Source organism: Crocuta crocuta, unplaced genomic scaffold (genome assembly GCF_008692635.1).
Source record: "Crocuta crocuta isolate KB4526 unplaced genomic scaffold, BGI_CrCroc_1.0 scaffold186, whole genome shotgun sequence".
In the NCBI taxonomy this organism is placed as follows: domain Eukaryota; kingdom Metazoa; phylum Chordata; class Mammalia; order Carnivora; family Hyaenidae; genus Crocuta; species Crocuta crocuta.
In genome coordinates this window covers 7,392,233-7,414,918 of record NW_027551569.1, presented here as the reverse complement: position 1 = coordinate 7,414,918, position 22,686 = coordinate 7,392,233, and the positions used below count along the sequence as shown (strand labels likewise).

The 22,686-nt window shown below is 36.9% G+C and overlaps 1 protein-coding gene across 11 annotated transcripts in view; it reads left to right on the top strand.

Annotated features, from left to right (window-relative positions):
- The window catches only part of LIN52 (lin-52 DREAM MuvB core complex component), a 142,863-nt gene that overhangs the window by 14,260 nt on the left and 105,917 nt on the right, over window positions 1-22,686 (top strand). The window contains exon 6 of one of the 11 annotated variants that reach the window (XM_077750775.1): window positions 16,128-16,169. The exons of 9 other annotated variants lie outside the window; for them this stretch is intronic. In XM_077750775.1, the coding sequence (XP_077606901.1) occupies window positions 16,128-16,150 (23 nt within the window). In that variant the 3' untranslated portion in view covers window positions 16,151-16,169. Of the gene's footprint in view, window positions 1-726; window positions 3,476-16,127; window positions 16,170-22,686 lie in introns of those variants that run through there. One more of the 11 variants, XM_077750773.1, reaches the window with a different exon arrangement.

The window sequence follows — 22,686 nt, the reverse complement described above, 5'->3', positions numbered from 1 at the left end:
TTAGCCTGAACTATTCTTTGTAAAATTCTCTATCAGCCTTACAGCAGAGTTTTAGCAGTTTTTGGTAACTGCCTTGTTCCCCTGTTGCCAAATGGTGATATTCTAATTCTGTCATATTTTTGTGACTAGCTAGAAGTCTTCTATAAAGGACTTTATTTTATCAACTATTTTTTATTACCTTGAAAGCTATTTTTACAGAATAAATTATTCTTTATCGGTTTTTTAGAACTAAGAGTTCCCTAAACATCAGTAAACTTTATTTTAATGGATTTCCGCAGAATGAGAAATTTGGTGTGGTTTGTTTTAGTTTTTAATCCACAGAGTTAAAAACATTATTACTATTAAGTGTTTGTACTTCTAAAACTTAAGACTCTGGAGGTAGAGATTTGCAGTCACCTAACATAGCCACCTGAAGCACTGAACCAAAATTCCAAAACAGAAATGCTCATTTCTGCCATATGAATCCCATGAACACAGCTGAGATTTTTCAGAATTTTCTTCTGGTTCAAAATTCAGCTTTATTTCGGGGTTTCTGTATCAGTGCTTTGCAACTCATTGTCATCTTCTCTAATCACAAATTAACTGACATACAGAAAATAATTTTAAAATTTAGAATTGGAAAGATTTATATTGATATGTATTGGACTTCTTGGATATAGTCAATCTTTATTTTATCATATATGGTGTATTTGCATAAAAACAAGATCTTTTTTTTTGTCCTTACAGATTATTCATCTACTCTAGGGGTTGACATTTACTTGACACCCTAATCTGGTGTTTCGATGTCTCAATCCTCTTTCCTGCATTAATTGAGAGGATGACATGGATGAAAAATAAGCAGTAGGAACTGATGAATCCCCAAGGACCAGTGATCCTGTTTTCATGCAAATATCTGCACTGATAAAGATGATGGAAAGAAAAAAAATGCAAAAAATATTTGTCCTCAAAACATGATTGTTTGTCACCTCCCTAGGGCATTGTTAGATGTTAGTATAGAAATAATGTGTACCTTCTAGGGTTGATAATAACTAGATTGTGTCTTTTGGAAGATGAACCATGCCCTTTGATTCGGTATGTGATTATGTGTCAGATAACCCTTTTGGTATGGAGATTTTGTGGAGTGCAGTAATTTTTTGTATGGGCATTTATAGCTTGTCATGATTGAGGTCCCTTGGCTTGATTTGAGCTGTTAATTTATATGAAATTCTCATGGAATATATAGAAATATGAAAAATCATAAACTACCTTACTATATAAAGAATTTCATTTCTTTCTGAGTTCAGTGTCCCTCTTGTTTTGCTGTAGTACTATTGCAGTCACCTAACCAGTCTTCCTACCTCTCAACTACCACATTCCAGGCCTTCTTGTTTACTCTTCTCAGATTAATTTTTCTAAAGTATCATTTGCTTCTTTTGTCTTTTGCTCATTAGTTATTAGTAGTCCTTTACTGACCATGCAGTCAAATTCATACTCTAGAATGTCATTCAAAATCCCCTTCATTCTGGTCCTAGCTGAATATCTAGTTTTCTTACTTTTTCCCTCCCAAAATACCGTACACTGTTCCTGTTTGAAATAGTCACTCTTCCTGAAACACTTGCCTATCTTTATTCTATCCATGCTATTCCTTTTTCTCAGAAAGCTCTCCCTGACCTATTTCTAAAATTAGAACTTTTATTAATCCTTCACTATTTAGTCCAAAATTTACCCCTTTCATTAGCCTTTCCTTTTCATTCCTGATCTAGAAAGTGAGCTGTCTTTCCTCGCCCCCTAAATTGCCCCTGAAGCAGTTCATTTGTTCCATACTACCACTTTGGCAGATTTTTTTGTACATGTTTTATCCCTTAGATTGATTATAACTCGTTTAGGTAACAATCATAATTTGAGCTATCTTTCTAGAGTATCTGGCATATAGTGAACAGGCATTTATTTGCACAGTAAAGTATTTGCACACTAAAGTATTTGCATACTAAAATGTGAATTTGCTGATTGAATGATAACTGCTGATGACTTCAGGTGAAATGATGAAATTTCTCTAGTGAAATCCATTGACTTAAAACTGAAAAAGTGGAAGTTTCTGGAAATTGTTTTTTCTGGATAGTTGGAATTTTAGTGATAAGATGTAACATTTGAAGGTCTTGTAATGTCTGGAATCTTTCCTATAATGGCTGGATGATCAACCAAATGTAGTAAAAATAAGATGAAGCTTGTTGGTGATGATTTGGTTTTATCTTCTCCTTGAGCTTTTACTCCATCACTATTATGATCTGGACATGATCCTGATTTAGTCTTTCAATCAGTCCATTGCTTGCTTTATCCCTAAGATCAGTGGAACTAGGGATGCCTGGCTGACTCAACTGGTAGAGCATACAACTCTTGATCATGGGTTTGTAAATTTGAGCCCCACATTGGGTATAGAGATTACTTAAAAATAAAATCTTAAGACAACAACAACAAACCGGTGAAACTATTGTGAATCCTATGGAACAGTGATTCTCAACACATTTACCTTTTAAATAAATTTCATCTCTTGTCTCTGAAGGCTAGAATCCTTTCAGTAGTCCATGCAGATGAGCTAATTAATGGCTATATTCAAAATATTTTTAAATAGAATGTGAAAACTGGGAAAGCAAAGGATCATGCCATTTGAAACAAGGCTAAAGCTTGGGACTCTGATGCATTCTTTTTTCTTTTTCTATCTTATAAACAGCTTAGTTGAGATGTAATTCACATTATACAATTCACTTATTTATAGTGTACAATTCAGTGGTTTTTAATATATTTAGAGTTGTGCAACTATCACCACAGTTTATCTCCAAAAAGAAACCCTGTCCCTTTAGCAGTCATTCCTTACCCCTTCCCCTTCGGCCCACACGTCTAGGCCATCACTAATCTGCTTTCTGTCTATGAATTTACCTATTCTGGATGTTTCATATAAATGAAATCATACAATATGTAGTCTTTGTGACTGATTTATATCACTTAATATGTTTTCAGTGTTTATGTTGTAGCATGGATCAGCACTTAATTTCTTTTTATGGTTAAATAATATTCCATTTATAGATATATTTATCCACCAGTTATCCACATTATACTTACCCCCACTTGATGGACATTTGGATTTTTTCTATTTGACTAGTATGAATAATGCTGCTATAAACATTTACTTACAAGTTTTTGTGTGGATTTACCTTTTTGTTCTCTTGGGCTTGTAACCAAAGTAAAATTTCTCGGTCATATGATAACTCTACATCTGACATTCTGAAGAATTGTCAGACTATTTTCCATAGTGGCTGCACCATTTTACATTCCCACCAGCAGTGTATAAGCGTTTATAGTTTCTCTGTATGCTTGCCAGTACTTGTTTTTGTCTTCAAAAAATTATCATCCATCTTAGTGGATGTGAAGTGTTATCTCATTATTTAGATTTAACATTTGACTAATAACTAATGATATTGAGCATGTTTTCATGTGCTTATTGACCAGCTGTATATCTTTTTTTGGAAAACCGTTCATTTAAATCCTTTACCCGTTTTTATTTGTTTTTATTTACTTATTTTTTTAAGTTTATTTATTTTGAGACAGACAGACAGCATGAGATAAACTGTGAGATCATGGCCAGAGCTGAAACCAAGAGTCAGACACTTAACCAACTGAGTCACCCAGGCACCCCTAGATCCTTTACCCATTTTTAAATTGGATTATTTGAGTATTTATTATTGAGTTGGAAGAGGTTTTTTTTTTTTTTAATGTTTATTTATCTTGAGAGAGAGAGCAGAGAGTAAGCAGAGGAAGAAGGGCAGAGAGGGAGGGAGACAGAATTCCAAGTAGGCTCCACACTGTCAGCACAGAGCCTGATACAGGGCTTGAACTCACAAACTGAGATCATGACTTGAGCCGCTATCGGGTGTTGGATGCTTAATCAACTGAGCCACCCAGGTGCCGCATATTCTTTATATAGTCTGAAAACAGGTTATTTATCATATTTATGATTTGCAGAAGTTCTCTGCCATTTTGTGTGTTGTGTTTTTACTTTCTTGATGATGTCCTTTGAAGCACAAAATTTTTTTTTTACNGAACATTGGGGTACATATGCTCCTATGCGTCAGCATTTCTGTATCCCTTGGGTAAATTCCTAGCAGTGAAGCACAAAATTTTCAAATGTTGTTTAAGTCTGGTTTATCTATTTTTGTTGTTGTCCCTTGTATTTTGGTTTTATGCCTATGAAACCATTGCCTAATCCAGTGTTGTGAAGATTTATGTCTGTGTTTTTTCTAAGAGTTTTATAGTTTTCACTCTTACATTTAGGTCTTTGATCCATTTTTTAAGTTAATTTTAGTATATGGTATGAGGTAAGGATCCAAATTCATTGTTTTGCATGTGGAGGATATCCAGTTGTTTGAAACATAATTTGTTGAAAAGACTATTCCTTTTCTATTGATTGTCTTGGCATTTTTGTCAAAAATCAGTTGGCCATAAATGTGAGGGTTTATTTCTAAACTCTTTGTTCTGCTTCATTGATCTTATGTCTGTCTTTATGTCACTACCCCATTGATTTGATTACTGTAGTTTTGTAGTAAGTTTTGAAATTGGGATGTGTAAGTTTTACAGCTTTGTTCTTTTTCAAGATTGTTTTGGATACTCTGGGTCTCTTGAATTTCCATAGGAATTTAATTTGTTGCAAAGAAGTCACCTGGGATTTTGACTGCATCTGTGGATTAGTTTGGGGAGTATTCCCATCTTAATAACATTAAGATGATTCCTGAATGTAGTATGCCTTTCTGTTTACTTAGGTCTTTAATTTCTTTCAATAATATTTTGTAGTTTTTGAAATATAAGTTTTACATTTTATTTTTTAATTCTTAAATATTTTATTTTTTGATGTTACAAATGTTATTGTCTTCCCTTTTTTAAAAGTTTATTTATTTATTTAGTTAGTTAGTTATCTTTAAACCCCAACATGGGGCTTGAACTTATGACCCCAAGATCAAGAGTTGTGTGCTCCTCCAACTGAGCCAGCCAGGTGCCCCAATGTTATTGTCTTCTTAATTTCATTTTAATTTTCATTTGCTCATTAGTGTTTCAGTTTTTTTCCAAGTTTTCATTTAAATTTCAGTAAACATGCAGTGTAATATTAATTCCAGGTGTAGAATTTAGTAATTCATTACTTAAATACAACACCCAGTGCTTGTCACAAGTGCCCTCCTTAATACCCATCACCTATTTAACCCATCCTCCCACCCCCAGCAACCCTCAGTTCTCTATAGTTAAGAGTCTGTTTCTTGGTCTGCCTCTCTCTCTTTTCCCCCAATATTAATTTGTTTTGTTTCTAAAGCTCATTTGGTACTTTAGAGAAGTACAGTTGACCTCTGAATAATGGGGCTTGGGGTGTCAAACCTCTGTGCATTTGAAAATCTCTGTATAACTTTGACTTCCCCAAAACTTAACTACTATTAGCCTACTGTCGGCCAGAAGCCTTACTGATGAGGTAACATTAGTTAACTCATATTTTTATGCTACATGATTTATATACTGTATTCTACAATAAAGTAAGTTAGAGAAAATAAAATATTAAGAAAATCATAAGGAAGAGAACAAAGGTACAAAGGTAGTACCAAAGAAAAACTCTGCTTCCAGGCTATCCTGTGGTATAGTAGACTTCTCTACCCTGGAGGTATATTATCTTTGAAAAAATGATCATTTATATTTGGAAATTGTTTTCCATCTAGATATTCTTAAAGAACAGTTAGCTGTGTTCTTTATTTTTATTTTTTTTAATGTTTATTTTTGAGAGAGAGAGGGTGCTAGTAGGAGAGGGGCAGAGAGAGAAGGAGACACAGAATCTGAAGCAGACGTCAGCTCTGAGCTGTCAGCACAGAGCGTGACACAGGGCTTGAACTCACAGACGGCGAGATCGTGACCTGAGCCGAAGTCTGACGCTTAACCAACTGAGCCATCCAGAATTTTTATTTTAATCTCAAGGAAGAGTAGGATTGCAAAATGGGGACTCTTACAGCCTGGATAATCTTCTCTGTGGCCTGATAGCAGAGATATTTGTCTGGCTTACTTTATAAGACCTGTTCAGTCTCCCTCTACATTAGAAGTTAAATTAACTGCAGTTGATTGATTGAGGAGGAAAATTGTCTCGCCTTTAACCTCTAGATGGCAGCATGAGTCCTACTGTACTAACAGCTTCTCCTCTACCCATATCTCTTGAGCTGGGTTTCTGATTTAGGTAAAAAATTCTTGTGACTTTACCAGACTATTTGCACAACTTTTGTTGATATGTTGCTTGATTTTTTAGCTTTTTGTTTTTTCTTTTCATCTCCCCAGTTTTTAAATCCCTTCTTAAAGCAACATATATTTTTGATGCTCAGAGTCCTTTAGGTTCTCTATCATCAGAAAGAGTATTTTGCTTTTGATTAAGAAGATGAGTAGAAAAAATTCTAAAAATGTGGTGGTTTAATTCAATAGCTTTTGTACCTGGACATAAGTTCCTTCAGAATAGGCTCAGTTCTCTCATCTCAGCTTCTTTTGTTCTAACCTTTGAACCTGCAGGTTACTGTGTGATATTAGACAGTGCTTATTCGGTGAAGGTGGGACTGTTGGCTAAAATTAAGGAAATGAACTTGGACTCCTTAGTTGTTCTTCAAGAAGAATTTAATTGTTTTAAAATAAAACTTTGAAATATTTAGCCATTTTGAGTGATAAGGTAATTTCAAAAGAATGGAGTATTCAGCAACTGTTTGAGTGCCAACTTGGTACAAGACTTTGTAGGGGACGTGAAGATGAATAAGACATAATTACTGCCCTTGTACAGATTAAAATCTAGCAGGAATGGGAGATAAGACAATTAAATAAATGATTCTTAGTAGAAGGTAGAAGAGATAAGCTCCATGAGAGTACAAAGACCTACAGGGGAGGGGAGAAGAGGGCAATTACATTAAATTGTTATAGGAATGGTAGATATGTTTTGTTTTATGTGTTAACATGGGTCGGTTAGTAAGGATTGTCTAGGGCCATAGAATTGAGAGTTTTGAGAAGGAGCCTGGAGTCAGAGCGGTCAGTTCGTGTTGTCTGCTGTGGACAAGGGGAAGGGATGTGGTAGTATTTGCAATTTCTGGGTCATTGAAAATAGACCTTAAAGAACACATAGGAGCTTGTTAGGTGGGAGTGAGAAGGGAGTATTCAGAACAAAACAGAGTTTGAGGAGCAGCTTTGCTCAGGGGATGGTGGGAGTGATCTAATCTGGTTGTTGTTGTTTTTTAATTTTTTTAAAAATTTATTTCTGAGAGAGAGAGAGACAGCGTGAGCAGGGGAGCGTCAGAGAAAGAGGGAGACACAGAATCTGAAGCAGGCTCCAGGTTCTGAGCTAGCTATCAGCACAGAAACCAACACTGGGCTCGAACCCACCAACCGTGAGATCATGACCTGAGCCAAAGTCGGACACTTAATGGACTGAGCCACCCAGGCGCCCCTAATCTGGTTCTTAAGAAGCCCAGGTTACCTCATGGTCCATAAGAACTAAGACAAGGAGGGAAATAGGGGCTGGATTGAGAAGGGCCTTGAATTCTAGGAGCTGAGGAGTTCTTTAAAAGGTATTTATTTTAATGGTTATAATATTAACTGTGTGTTCATTATAGATGGTTTATAGAGAAAGTTAGCTAAAAGAGACTTTACCATAAATCTGTTACTGTAAAGATAAGGAAGAAAGTAAAAACTATAGCCTCACCACTAAGAACCACTTTTTAACATTTTGATGTGTTTTTTGCCCCACTCTTTTCCCTTTGTCTGTGGATGTTATGTATACATTTCTGCTTGTGCCCATACATAAACACGGACGTGCATTTCAACATAACTGAGACTGTACTATATGTATATAGCTTTAGCCTGTGCGTTTTTTCTATTTATTCTATCTTAACTGGTTTTTTGTGTCATTAAAAATTCTACCACTGAAAACTTCTGAGTAGGGAGCTCACACAGTTAGGAGACCTTGGTGGATAGGATGGAATGGAATGGTGGAGATAGGAGGCTAGAAACTATTATCGGAGTCCTGCAAGAAGACTTGAGGGCTTGAATGAATGGTGGCAGTGAGAATGGTGAGAAGGGAAAGAAGTACACTGGCAGTAGATGTTTCAGCTGTATCATTTCCAGCACTAGGTAACTCTGGATGACCTTAGGGGGTAAGCTGAAGTTAGAGTCTACCAGGATGCTTTGAGCCTGACTAATTGTAGGGACTTCAGAAGAAGGAGAGAGATCCAGCTAAAGAAAAACATCACCTAACTCTTCTGCATGTCCCTTAGGAAGCAGACATCTTGATTTTTTTTTTTTTTTAAATAAGTAACACCCATTTGTATAGGTGTATGTTTTTAATAGAGTGACAGCAGTGCTCTTATCTAGTTTGGGCAACAGATAATGTTTTGGATAGATATTTTTCTCTCAGGGAATCAACACATGAAACAGGGTATCCATAACTTCGGAAATGGATTTGTGGATTTCCTCTACATTACTTGTTGGCAGGTCATCAGGCCTCTGTGTTGAATAAATTATTTGTGCATAATTTTCTTTCACAGTAGTGCTATTTTACTCACTTAGCTTGCCTGTAGTTATTCAGGAAATTGGTATGGCCGTTATATATAGTTGATGTCCAAATCTTTGGATTCTGGAAATAAATTTCAGAAGTTTAAATTTGAAATAACATGGTGACTGTACTTACTGTGGTGAGCATAGTATAGAATTATCAAATCATTGTGATGTACACTTGAAACTAATTCAACATTGTATGTCAACTATACTTCAAAAATAAAGAACTATGTTTAAAATAACAGTAATTGGCCCCAAGTATTTGATGTTGATACATCTATTAATTACAGTTATATTTGGCTTATATCAGCAACAGGGTCAATTCCTCCCAGAAGAGAAGACAGCATTCTACATGTAACTGGAAATTTGTGGGATCTCTGATAGAGAGGGAAATACACTGCCTAACTGTGTTCTAGAAAGGCACTTCCTACCCATACGTTCTTGTGAACACCATGTATTTTAATTTTTTTTTTAATGTTTTTTATTTATTTCTAGGAGAGAGAGAGAGAGACAGCATGAGCAGGGGAGGGTCAGAGAGAGAGGGAGTCACAGAATCTGAAACAGGCTCCAGGCTCTGAGCTGGCAGTCAGCACAGAGCCCGATGCGGGGCTCGAACCCACGAACCGCGAGATCATGACCTAAGCAAAAGTCGGACGCTCAGCCGACTAAGCCACCCAGGCGCCCCCATGTATTTTAATTTTTAAAGTCACTGCTAATTTGGAATTTGGTAGGCAAAATATTAATATCTTGTTTTAATGTTTATTTCTTCACTTATAAAGATGAACTTTTTTTTAATGTCTCTTAATTATATCTGTTGATAGGGAAATTTAAGAAGGTATACATTTAAATTATTTTAACCTGAAAAATAAAGCCAGGTAACTTGATTCAAAAGCACCTAAAGACAGTGTTTAATCTGCATTTCTCAAATACCAAATGAAATTTATCTTTGTTTTCTTTGTTTTGGGTACTGCCATACCATTTACCATTGTCATTAACATGACATCCTATTTAGGTAGTAATACAGTATAAAATCTAGAAATCCCACTTTGTAGGGATCAAAGTTATTCCTCGTAATTAGAAATTGTCAGTTTAGCCTTAAGTATTTTGTTTTCAAAAATGTATTATGATAATGGGAAATAAAACATGCCATTATTTTTCATTCTTCCCTTCGTTAACAAATTAGGATGCACAAAGCCTCAAATTACCTCTAAGGCTTATAAGCATTCATATATTTTGTCCATTAGTCAAGTTATTTTATAAACCCAACATTGCTTCTGAAATGGCTTTACACACAAAGAGGATTTTACCATAAAATGCTTGTGGTGTTTTATTCTCTTCAGATTTGGGGGGAGGGAGAGGGAGGTGAAGGATAGAGGAAAGAAAGCAGGGCATACATTAATTTGGATGGGATTGGTTTCAAAGTAGCATTCTGTATAATCCCACCGCCTACAAAATGTATGGTAGGGAAAGATGTATATGGCGAAGAAATTTAAAGTTCAACATCAAAGGAATAACCAAGTGAACTACTATAGTACATCCACACAGTAGAAGACAGTGTAGCCATTAAAAATGTTCAAGCATTAAAGAGAATTTAATTACAGAAAATTGCTCACTGTATGTAAGGATAATTGCAAGTGAAAAAATAATGCAAAACAAAATCAAGTGTTTTTAAAAAATCTTTTTTGTTTTGTTTTATTTTGTTTTAAGAGCATGGGTGTAGACAGATGATAGGAAGGAAATATACCAGTATCTCCTCTGTTTTGTTTTTCTATCTTAGAAGAAGAAACATTTACTTTGCCTTATAAGCACCAGAAATACACCAAAAATGTTTTAATGGCTATCTTGAGTGACTTTTTTTGTGTTTAAAATTTTCTGAATTTTCATTATTGCCCACAGTGAACACTCTTCTGTTGTGTAGAAAAACTTTAGTTTTTATTTCTTTTAAATGTTTGTTTATTCTTGAGGGAGAGAGAGACAGAGTGTGAGTGGGGGAGGTTAAAAGAGAGGGAGACACAGAATCTGAAGCAGGCTCCAGGCTCTGAGCTAGCTGTCAGCACAGAGCCCAACGCAGGGCTCGAACCCACAAACCGTGAGATCGTGACCTGAGCCAAAGTCAGACACTGAACGGACTGAGCCACCCAGGCGCCCCCCTGCTTGGGATTCTTTCTCCCTTCTCTCTGCCTCTCCCCTGCTCCCTCTTCTCTTTCTCTCTCAAAATAAATGAATAAACTTAAAAAAGAGAGAGAGAGAGAAATGGAATCTTTCCAGTGTGTATAAAGCCTCCTTCGTTCCTCTCCCAGTGACTACCTGCCCCTTCCCCAAAGGCAAGCACTATTATGACATTATCATAAAAGATTTTTGCTTGTTTTTGAACTGTAACTGGAATCACAAGTTACATACTCTTTTGGGTCTGGCCTCTTTTGTCCAACATTTTGATTATGACATCCATTATCTTCAGTAGTCATTTGATTATTTTCATTGCTGTGTAGTATACCACAGCAAGGATACAACACAGTGTTTTCAAGCTGCTGACCATGAACATTTGTATTGCTTCCACCTTTTGGTAATTATAAATAAATACTCTGAGCATTCATGATATATGTCTTTTTTTGGCATATGCATTTTTGTTGTATAGATAACTAGGAGTAGAATTGCTGAGCTATGGGTATAGGTAGGTTTAGACTTAATAGATACTACTTCCATAAAGTTTTTCAAAATGGCTATACCAATTTATAAGCCCATTGGTGATTCAAATACTCCAAATCCTTATTAACAGACATATTTAACAGACATATTCTCAGACTTTTAAAATCTAACCATTCTAATAGGTAGAATGGTATCTCTCTGTATCTTTAATTTGTATTTCCCTAATGATGAGTGAGGTTGAGCACCTTTTCATATGCTCATTGGTCATTTGGATAACCTCTTTCGTGAACTGTTTCATATCTCTTGTCCATCTTTAAAAATTGGATTGTCAGTCTTTTAAAAATTGATTTGCAGGTATTGCTAACATATTCCAGATATGCATTCTTGTCAGTTACATAAATTACAAATATCTTATTGCTCTCTATGGCTTGACTTTTGATTTTCCTTTTTTTTTTTAATATTATTTTTTGGGAGAGTGCAAGCAGGGGAAGGGCAGAAAGGGGGACAGAGCCTCTGAAGCGGGGCCTGCTCTGACAGGCTAACAGCAGTGAGCCCAACGTGGGGCTTGAACATACAAACCACGAGATCATAACCTGAGCTGAAGTAGGACACTCCACTGACTGAGCCACCCAGGTGCCCCTGCCTTTTGATTTTCTTAATGGTATATTTTAATGAACCAAAGTTTGTTTTTCCCTCCTAATTGTATATTTTGTCATGTTTCAAATCTCTTTAAAATGTTTCAAGAATACAATACTTACAATACCCTTCACCTATTCACCTGTTACCATTTGCTTTGTTTTTCCACATATAATTTTAAGTTTATTGTTTTATTCTTGAACTGTTTGAGAGCTAGCTGCAGACACTATGACACTTCATAAATACTTTAGTACTATTTTAAAAGAATGAGGACATTCTCTTTTATATCTGCCATATAATTAACACACTCAGGAAATTTAATATGAAACAGTATGACTATCTGACATAATTCATATTCATATTTCTTCAATTTAAACAAGTTTTGAATTTTAGTGTAGTTCAGTTTAGCAGTATTTTCCTTTTTTGTTAATGCCACCCCTATCATTTTAATTTGGATTATGAGAATGTGAAAGCTATAGTGTCTTAGAAATAAATTTTATATTAATAGTGTGACTTGGGCTAGCTAAACTCTTTTCTTCCCCTACTTCTTCCTTGTGGGAATACTAGAATATCATTATTGATTACATAATGGAGAAAATTCAAATAGAGTGAACGTACATTTTCTACAACTCACTGGTTTCCTGATTTGATGTGTAAGTTTTCTGAAAACCTTATTGAGTGGTGCATTTTTTAAATGTGTTATCACTTGTCATGTGAAAATCCTTGAAAACCACTTCTCTTGAAAAACCAAAGCATTTTTAACTGTTGACTAACTCGGGCATTATATGACAAAAATACTTGCATAATCTAATAACTGAGTTGATGTGTATAATTATTTTAGAATTGGAAACTAAAGACTAAGGAAACTTTTAATTTCACGAGTGATTAAAACTTGCACCACTTAAATATAAAAGCAGAAGACATCCTTTCATATGTGTATGGAAACCACTATGAGTAGTGATATAAGAAATATAGAATGAGTTTGTCATATAAAATGGAAATAGGAGATATAAGCAATGGAGAGTTATTAGAATAGAGAAAAGTTGTTTGGGAAGTGGAAATTACAGGGAATTATAGTGGAACCACTAACTTCAGTTGGATTATTAATGACCTAGATGAGTTCTGTGCTTATAGACCTTGCAGTTGACCCTGAATGGGAAATCCACCCTGTGCAGTGGATTATATTTAGAAACAGTTGAGCCTACTAGATAGCTTTCTTTTGAGAAATAGTTTTAAACATTAAAAAAAAAAAGTTAACTTCATGGGGATTGGAACTACATCTTGGGAAAATGAATCTTTATCTCATTCCCCAGTCAACAAGAAAGAAAAGCCAATGTGAAGAAGGAAATGCATTCCTATGAAGATGCTTGTTTGGGTATCTTTGTTGTGAAGGTTTAGGTTATTACTGAACCACTATACACAGTCTTTAGTGGCTTTCTGTCCAGCATAGTTTTTCTTTTTCAGTTCATAGACCTTTTGTAGAAATGAATATATTGTAACTAAAGTAAAACATGTGAGCAATGGCTTTAAGTCCCCATTTCATGGTTCCAAACATGTACCCTGGGAAATTAGTATAGTCATTGGCATCACTGTGGATATTTTGTGAAGTTTGTTGTTAAGAAGAAATTCTTGGGGCATCTGGGTGGCTCGGTTGGTTAAGCATCCAACCCAGCTCAGGTCCTGATCTCATGGTTCGTGAGTTCGAGCCCCGTGTCCAGCCCTGTACTGATAGCTCAGAGCCTGGAACCTGCTTCAGATTCTGTGTCTCCCTCTCTCTCTGCCCCTCCCCTGCTCATGCTCTGTTTCTCTCTCTCAAAAATAAAAAAAAAAATAAACATTAAAAAAAAAAAGATTCTTAAGTCAGATCCAAGGAATTATATCTGTATTTGATAGGTTGAAAAGTTACCTTTGTTTGGTTTAAAGAAAGCTTTGGGAGAGTATACTGTCTTATTGTAGTGAACAACTTATAGGAATTGGTTTTTCAAAACATAGGTTAAGTACCGTTATTTAAGGAAACTAAGGCTAGTGGAAAGAAGCGATGGGCTGATAATGATATAAGGGAGAGAAAGTTAACTTGGAGATAAGTAGGTAGGAGCCAGATGATAAATAGCTAACTGGTGAGAACAATACAATGATTGAGAGCTTGGGTTCTAGGGGTCATAAAGGTTTATTATGGACCTCAGTCTACCACTTAGGCAAGTTACTTAACTTTTTAAGCCTTAGTTTCTTCATTTGTGGAATGGAGATAATAACCTTAGAACAGTGGTTCTCAAACTTTTTGGAGTCAGGGCTTTTTTTAAGTTTATTTATTTATTTTGAGAGAGAGAGAGAGCGTGCAAGTGGGGAAGGGCAGAGGGAGGGAGACAGAGAATTCCAAGCACGTTCTGTGCTGCTAGTGCAGAGCCCCACACAGAGTTTGAACACATGAAACTGCAAGATCATGACCTGAGCCGAAACCAAGAGTTGGATGCTTAACCAACTGAGTCACTCAGGCACCCTTTACACTCTTAAAAATTCTCCAAAAGAGTTCTTGTGTGTATGGGTTAGGTCTATATTTACTGTTGCAGAAATTAAAACTGAGAAAATGTAAAATATTTATTAATGGGGCACCTGGGTGGCTCAGTCAGTTGAGCATCTAACTCTTGATTTCAGCTCAAGTCAGGGTTGTAGGGTTGAGCCCCACATTGGACTCTGCACTGAGTACAGATCCTGCTTAAAATTCTCCTCCCTCCTCTCCCTGTGACCTTTACCCCCCTCATGCTCTTTCTCTCTAAAAATTTTTATTTTTTATTTTTCATTTTTAAAAAATTTATTTCTTTTTGAGAGACAGAGAGAGAGCGTGAGTAGGGGAGGGGCAGAGAGAGGGAGACACAGAATCTGAAGCAGGCTCCAGGTTCTGAGCTGTCAGCACAGAGCCCAGTGCAGGGCTCACACTTGTTAACCATGAGGTCATGATCTGAGCCAAAGTCAGCGCGCAACTGACTAAGCTACCCAGGTGCTCCTAAAAATTTTTTTTAATTAATTAACTTTAAAATAGGAATAAATACATTACATATTCACATAAGTAACATTTTTATGAAGAATATCTATTTTCCAAACAAAAAATATTGAAAAGAGTGGCATTTTTGTATTTTTTCAGATTTCTTTACTGTCTGGCTTGATAAAAGCTTGAAAAAGATTTTCATATCTGCTGCTGCTTTCAGTGTGTTACCATATCTTATGTTAGGTAAGCTCTAGAAAACTTCATTGGTCACTTGTGAGAGAATGAGTCAAAAAGGCATCTTAGTATTGTACATACAGGTTTGGATTCAGGGACTCCCTGAAAGATGCTTCGCAATCCCTAGGATCCTTAGGAGTTTCCCTGACTACACTTTCAGAGCTTTTACCTAAGGGTGTTGTTTTTATGATTCAACACAATATTGTTTATAAAACTGTAGCATAGTGTTGGCACTTAGAAAGTGCTTAAAAACTATTAACTGTTGTTGTCATTAGGGGAGCATATGAGAAATTTTAAGCATAATAGTCATGAGATCATATTTACATTCTTAAAAATATCACTTTGCAACATGGTAGAAGATGGATTGGTAATAAAAGAAATAAGGTAAAGACAGAGAGACAAGTTAGATTTCTTCAATAAGCCAGACTAAAATGGTAAGCACTTGATGGTAGTAGAAGTGAAAAATGAAGGATGGCTCCTAGAAATCTGGGTTAGTAGAATGGAAAGTCTTAGTGACTGATTGGTTGTATTGGAGTCAGGGGATTCTGGTCAGTAAGAATGAGGAATCAAGAATGACTGTTAGTGTACACCTTAAATTTGCACAGTTATGTGTTAAATATATTTCAGTTTTTAAAAAAAATTACTTTTAGGTTTCTGGCTTGGATAAATATAGGAAGATCACCTTTGAGAAGATAGAGAGTTCAGTTGTAAGTGTATGTATAGGCAGTTTAGGAGGACATACCCAAGAGATAATTAAATACATGGATCTGGTGCTCAGGAAATAGATTTTTGAATATCATCAGCTCATAAGTTCTAGTCAAACCCCTCAGTGAGAAGGAAGGATATGTGATGTTAAAACAGGACTCTGGTATGGTAGGCAGACTCAGATGGTCTCTCTCATTCCTGCTACTTGTATTTATGCCCTTGGATGATCTTATTCTCTTGATTATGGGCTGGATCTACTGACAGCAAAAATGGTGGAATGCTACTTCTGTGATTAAATTACAAAAAGGCCATAACTTCTGTCTTGTCCCTTATTCCCCTTTAGTGAAGCAAGATGCCATGTTGTGAGTATGGAGAGAAAAACTGGCTTGGGAATTATAAGAGCCTGGACATTGGAAACAGACTTGTTCTAATACTTACTAAAATTTGACAAGTTATCTCTCTAAGCTTATTTTCTTTGTCTTTAAAATGGAGGTAATAATACCTATCTTATTAGGTTGTTGAGAGATTTAAATTGGATGATGATTATAAAATGCCCATTACGAATCTTCATGACCTTGGATCTGGCCACAGATTCTTACATATGACATCAAAAATATAAGCAACAAAGAAAAAATAGATAAATTGGGCTTCATTAAAGTTAGAGACATTTGTGCATCAAAGGACATTATTAAGAAAGTGAAATGCCAACCTACAGAATGGGAGAAGACTTTTGTAAATTATATATCTGATAAGAGGCTAGTATCTACAATATATAATGAACTTTCACAAATCAACAACAAAAAGACAATCCAATTAAAAGATGGTCAAAGGACTTGGATAGACATTTCTCCAAAAAAGATAAACAAATAAGCACGTAAAAAGATGACGAACATCATTAGTCATTAGGGAAATGACTGCAAATCATAGGCATAGTGGGATATCATTTCATACCCACTAAGATGGCTATAATAATGATAGTTTAAAAAAAAAAACCAAAATAACAAGTGCTAGCAAGGATACGGTAAAATTAGAACCTTCGTACATTACTGGTGGAAATGTAAAATGAAGAGGCCACTGTGAGAAAGTGAGAAAGTATATATATTAGATATATACCCAGTAGAATTGAAGACAAGACCTCAAACAAATACTTGTACATGTATGTTCATATCAGTACCATTCATGTTAGCCGAAAGGTGGAAACAAGCCAAATATCCGTTAACACATGAATGGATAAGCACAGTAAGGTATATATACACAATGGAATATTACTCAGCCGTAAAAAGGAAGTACTGGTACATAGTACAACATGAATGAATTTTAAAAACATTATACTAGCAAGGAAGCCAGACACAAAAAGATCACATGTTGTATGATTCCATTTATATGAGACATCCTGGCTAGATAGACACATAGAGAGAGCAGATTGGTGGTTGCCAATCAGGAGAAAGGACAGGAGAGGATGGGGGAAAGAGGAGTGACTGCTTAATGGATACAAGATTTTCTTTTGGGGTGATGAAGATGCTTTAGAATTTGATATAGGTGAAGGTTATACAATATTGTGAATATACTAAATCCATTATGTACACTTAAAATTTTTACTTTAAAGCAATTTTAGCTCCAGGGGTACCTGGGTGGCTAAGTTGGTTAAGCATCCAGCTTTTTTAAAAAATATAATTTATTGTCAAATCGGCTAACATATAGTGTGTACAGTATGCTCTTGGTTTTGGGGGTAGATTCCCGTGATTCATCGCTTATATACAACACCCAGTGCTCATCCCAACGAGTGCCCTCCTCAGTGCCCATCATCCACTTTCCCCTCTACTCTCCCCACCCCCTGCCAACCCTCAGTTTATTCTCTGTATTTAAGAGTCTCTTATGGTAAAGCATCCAACTTTTGATGTCCACTCAGGTCATGATCTTGTAGTTCAGTTCATGAGCTCAAGCCCTGTGTTGGGCTCCACTCTGTCAGCACTGAGAGTCTCTGCTTGGGATTCTCTGTCTCCCTCTCACTCTGCCCCTCTCCTCCGCTTGTATTTTCTCTCTCTCAAAATAAATAAGTAAACATTAAAAAAAATTTTAGCTTAATAAGACAAATGTATAGGATGGTGTTTGACACCTAGTAAGCTATCAATAAGTTTTAGATTTTATTATTGCCTGATGTCATCTTTATCATTAATTTAGCTGTGTGGCCTTGGGTATCAGTTTTCTTAGTTGAAAAATGAAGTTGTTGGACTAGAAAACCCCTGAGATTCTTTCAGCATTAAAATAAAATTATGTCATTTTAAGACATAGTATTTAATGTGTTATATAGGGAAAACTGACTCTTAACTCCTCCCAGGTTTCTCTTTTACTCTCACATTACAGTCACACTCACCACACTTCTGACACCATATGTGGGTTTTTTTTCCCTTACACCAAGCAATTCTGCGACACCAGCTGGGTGTCCTGCAATTTAACTCAATTCTGACTCCCTGGAGATACTGTCAGATCCCGCAGGGTAAGGGCTCAGTTGCACAGGAGTACCCTCCCTTCCGCTTCAGATACCAGTTGCGAGTCCAGGTTGTCACTGTGCCTGTGACCGACCATCGACTATAAATCAGTTGTTCCCAGGAATTCCTCCTCGGGTTTCATTAATTTGTTGGAGCACCTCATAGAACTCAGGAAAACAGTTTACTACTATTTGCCAGTTTATGATAGAAAGATATGTTACAGGATACAGTTGTACATCCAGCTGGAAAGATGCATAGGGCAAGGTGTGTGGAAAGGGTGCAGAGTTTCCATGCCCTCTCCAGACAAGCCACTCTCCCAGTACCTCCACATGTCCACCAACCCAGAAGCTCCCCAAACCCTGTACTTCAGGAATTTTTGTGGAATTTTAATCACCTGAATCATTAACTTCATTTCTAGCCCTCTCCATCTCTGAACAAGGTAGTGGTATGAATGAAAATCCCAAGGTTCTAATCATGGCTTGGCCTTAAGAGCACCCCCCCATACAGGAACCCACCAAGAGTCACCTCGTTACAAAAAAAACAAAAAAAACAACACTGCTATCACCCAGGAAGTACCAAGGAATTTAGCAACTCCGTATCAGGAGCGAGGGTCAAAGATTAAATATTAGAACAAAAGATGCTCCTAGGATTCGTACCACTTAGGAAATCACAAGAGTTTTAGGAGCTCTGTGCCAGAAACCAGAGGCAGAGAATTTTTTTTTTAATGCTTTATTTATTTCTAGAAGAGAGAGAGAGAGAGACAGCGTGAGCAGAGGAGGGTCAGAGAGAGAGGGAGTCACAGACTGAAACAGGCTCCAGGCTCTGAGCTGGCAGTCAGCACAGAGCCCGACACGGGGCTCGAACCCACGAACCGCGAGATCATGACCTAAGCGAAAGTCGGACGCTTAACCGACTAAGCCACCCAGGCACCCCGGCAGAGAATTTTTTTATCTCACATTCATATAGCATATGTTTATTGTTTACTTTCAGGGTACTGTGCTAGGTACCAAGGACTCAACAGTGAATAAGGCAGAGATAGTTCCTCCTGTCACACCGCTAACATTCTAGTAGAAAACACAGTACACAAGTAATTGTTGGTGAAAAATTGTTTTAACTACAGTGTGGGTCAGGGGTCAAGTGAGCAGTGATTGTTCTGAGAAAAAGATAGTTAAGTATGAAGAATGAGTTGGAGTTAATTGAGTGAAGGAAAGGGAGATGCACTTTCTAGCAGAGTCTGGTAGTGGGAAGGAGCATAGTGCCCTTGCAGAACTGAAAGAAAGCTAATATACCTGGAGCTCAGACAGTGACTGCCAGGAGTGACAAAGGCTGGATCGTGTAAGATTTCTCAGTTGTACTAAAGATTTTGGACATTATCCTAAGAACACTGGGAAGTCACTGAGGGGCTCAAACAAGCCATATTCAGTTTCTGGCCTTGTAGAGAATGTTTTGGAGGAGGGCAAGCGGGGAGCTGGGGACACCAAGTAAAATGTCACTGCAGGAGCCAAGACTGTGATGCCTAGAACCAGGGTACAGGTACTGGTCAGGGAGAGAAGTCATTGAATTTGAGAGTAATTTAGGACAAAGTCTCGATTGATTGCCTGTGGGACATGAGAGAGGAGAGAGAGGTGTCAGGATGGAGTCCCAAATTTCTCCCCTAAACATGTAAGTCAGTAGCATGTAAAGAACATTGAAAGGCTTTCTGCTTCGGGCTGAGATGGAATAGCAGGGACTAGATTCACCTTCTTTCCCACCTGAGACAATTTTTTTAAGTGACAAAATTTATGAAACAGTGGTTTTAGGACACTGACATCAGGCAACAAAGGACAGTGATCTCTGAAAGATAGGAAGTAAATGCAGTGAGCACTGTGATTGTCCCAACTTTCTGCTTTGAGAGTTTTCAAGCTGTGGTGCAGGGAGGGGGAATCTGGGCAGAGATTGGCAGACTCCTGAGTTGAAGACACAGAGCTAAGAGTCTGAAGAGACCAAAGCAGCTGGAGTTCACAAGAAAGTTCCAGAAAGGAGAAGGCTGCCCAGGGAGAGAACCCTGGAGATCTACAGAGGGTCCTCCTAGAGTCTTCGGCTGAGTACCAATCAGTGCATTCATGCAAGGAAGCTACTTGAGGCTGAAGAGAGTACTATCCCAAGGGATTAGAGGGAGCAGTGACTGGCACCACAGGCCAATACAAATGCTTATGCCTACCACCCAGCCTGACAAAATCTCATGATTCACAGAACTCAGAAGAGTTTTGCCTCCGTAGTAGTGAATACAGTTCCCAGACTATATACTTCAAGTACCTGCAGTTCATCATATATGAATTATATCTCACCAAAATTTTAAAAAATGTTTTTATCTTTTAAAAATATTTATTATTTTGACAGAGAGAGAGAGAGAGTCTGAGCATGCATGAGCGGAGGCAAGGCGGGGAGAGAGACGGAGAGAGAGAATTCCAAACAAGCTCTGCACTGTCAGCTCAGAGCCCAACTCAGGGCTCAATCTCACACCATGAGATCATGACCTGAGCTAAAATCAACATTTGGAGGCTTAACTGACTGAGCCGCACAGGCACTCCAGTTCTTTATTCTTAAGCATACTGGTTTCTTCTTTGCCTATCCAAGCCATCCTACAACAAAAAACCAGCTCAAATCTTACACCCCATCATGCAGTGTGCTTTGTTAAATACCACTCTTGTGTGCTTTTCCTGGGTTCTGGTAATCTTGAGTATTCCTATTGTCCACTTAGAATTCCTAAATATTGCAGTGTTTCTGAGACTTGGAGGATAACCAAGAATAAAATTTTCTTGTATTTACAAAGTGATATTTAAAAAAAGTAAAAACAGTTTTCTGGTCTTAAAGATCTCAGTTTGGGGTTTCTTATGCTTTTCAGAGCATAACATCTAGTATGGGGAAAACAGCTTCTAAAATGTAAAAGCTTTGGGGCGCCTGGGTGGCTTAGTCGGTTAAGTGTCCGACTTTCGCTTAGGTCATGATCTCGCGGTTCGTGGGTTCGAGCCCCATGTCGGGCTCTGTGCTGACTGCCAGCTCAGAGCCTGGAGCCTATTTCAGAGTCTCTGTTTCCCTCTCTCTCTGACCCTCCCCTGCTCACACTGTCTCTCTCTCTCCTAGAAATAAAAAAAAAAATTAAAAAAAAATTAAATTAAATTAAAAATAAATAAATAAATAAAATGTAAAAGCCTTGCTGGATTTTAAGATAAAAGTGGTCTTACAGCACTGCAGAGAGATGAGAGAAATGGCATGTGTAAAGTGCTTAGCATAGGTTAAGTGAAGCAAGTAAAGTGTAGTGCTAATTTAACTGTATACATGTTAGATGTCAAAGACTGTAAGAACAAGAGATATTGCTTATCTAACTGAAAATAATTATTAGGGGAACCTGGTGGCTCAGTCGGTTGATCTCAGCTCAAGTCATGATCTCAGGTTCGTGGGTTCAGGCCCCACATCAGACTCTGCTGACAGCTCAGAGCTTGGAGCCTGCTTTGGATTCTGTGTCTCCCTCTCTTTCTGCCCCTCCCCCACTTGTGCTCTGTCTCTGTCTCTCAATAATAAATGTAAAAAAAATTTTTTTTGAAAATAATTGTTAAAACCATGGAGTTTGTTTTGTTTCATTTTTTGTAGTATGTATTTAAAAAGTTAGATATGAGCTTTATTTTTTGCCCTTATAAAACAATACATATTCATTATAGAAAATATAAAGAAAGCAAAAGTCAGGCAAAATCACAGCATCCCAGAATAGTCACTTTTAACATTCTTCTAAGTAATCCAAACGTCTCTAAGAGATATTATACACAAATACATACACACACACATACGTGCATATAAATATAAATTTTATATGCATGGCCTAATGCTATTCTTGTTCTACAACCTACTTTTTAAACTTAGTTCATTGTGAACATCTTTCAATGTCCATGAAAACATAGTAAAATCATTTGTTTTATGAATGTGCAGAATACCATTATGTGATTATCATACATTTTGTTAATTCTCTCTTGGTGGACATTCTGTTGTTTCCAGTGTTTCACCAAAGTAAATGATGCTGCAGTGAGATCCTTTGCTGGATCAGAGTGAATGGCACATTTATAGTTTTTATACATATTAATAAAGTGACCGCTACACTTGTCCAAATTATATTTCTGAGAGTGGTAAATGAAGGCACTTGTGTTCCTCTAACTTAGCCAAGCCCGGATATTGTTAAACTTTTAAATACTTGCCCATTTAATAGAGAAATTATGTTTCAGTGTTTTTTACATGCATTTGATTGCTAATAAAGTTGTATTTATTGGACAACTTGTTTTCCTCCTTTCATGAATTTCCCATTATAATCCTTGTCTACTTTTCTGCTTTCCATATTTAAAGGTGAGGAAACTGAGTTCTAAAGAAATGAAGTAATTTTCCTGT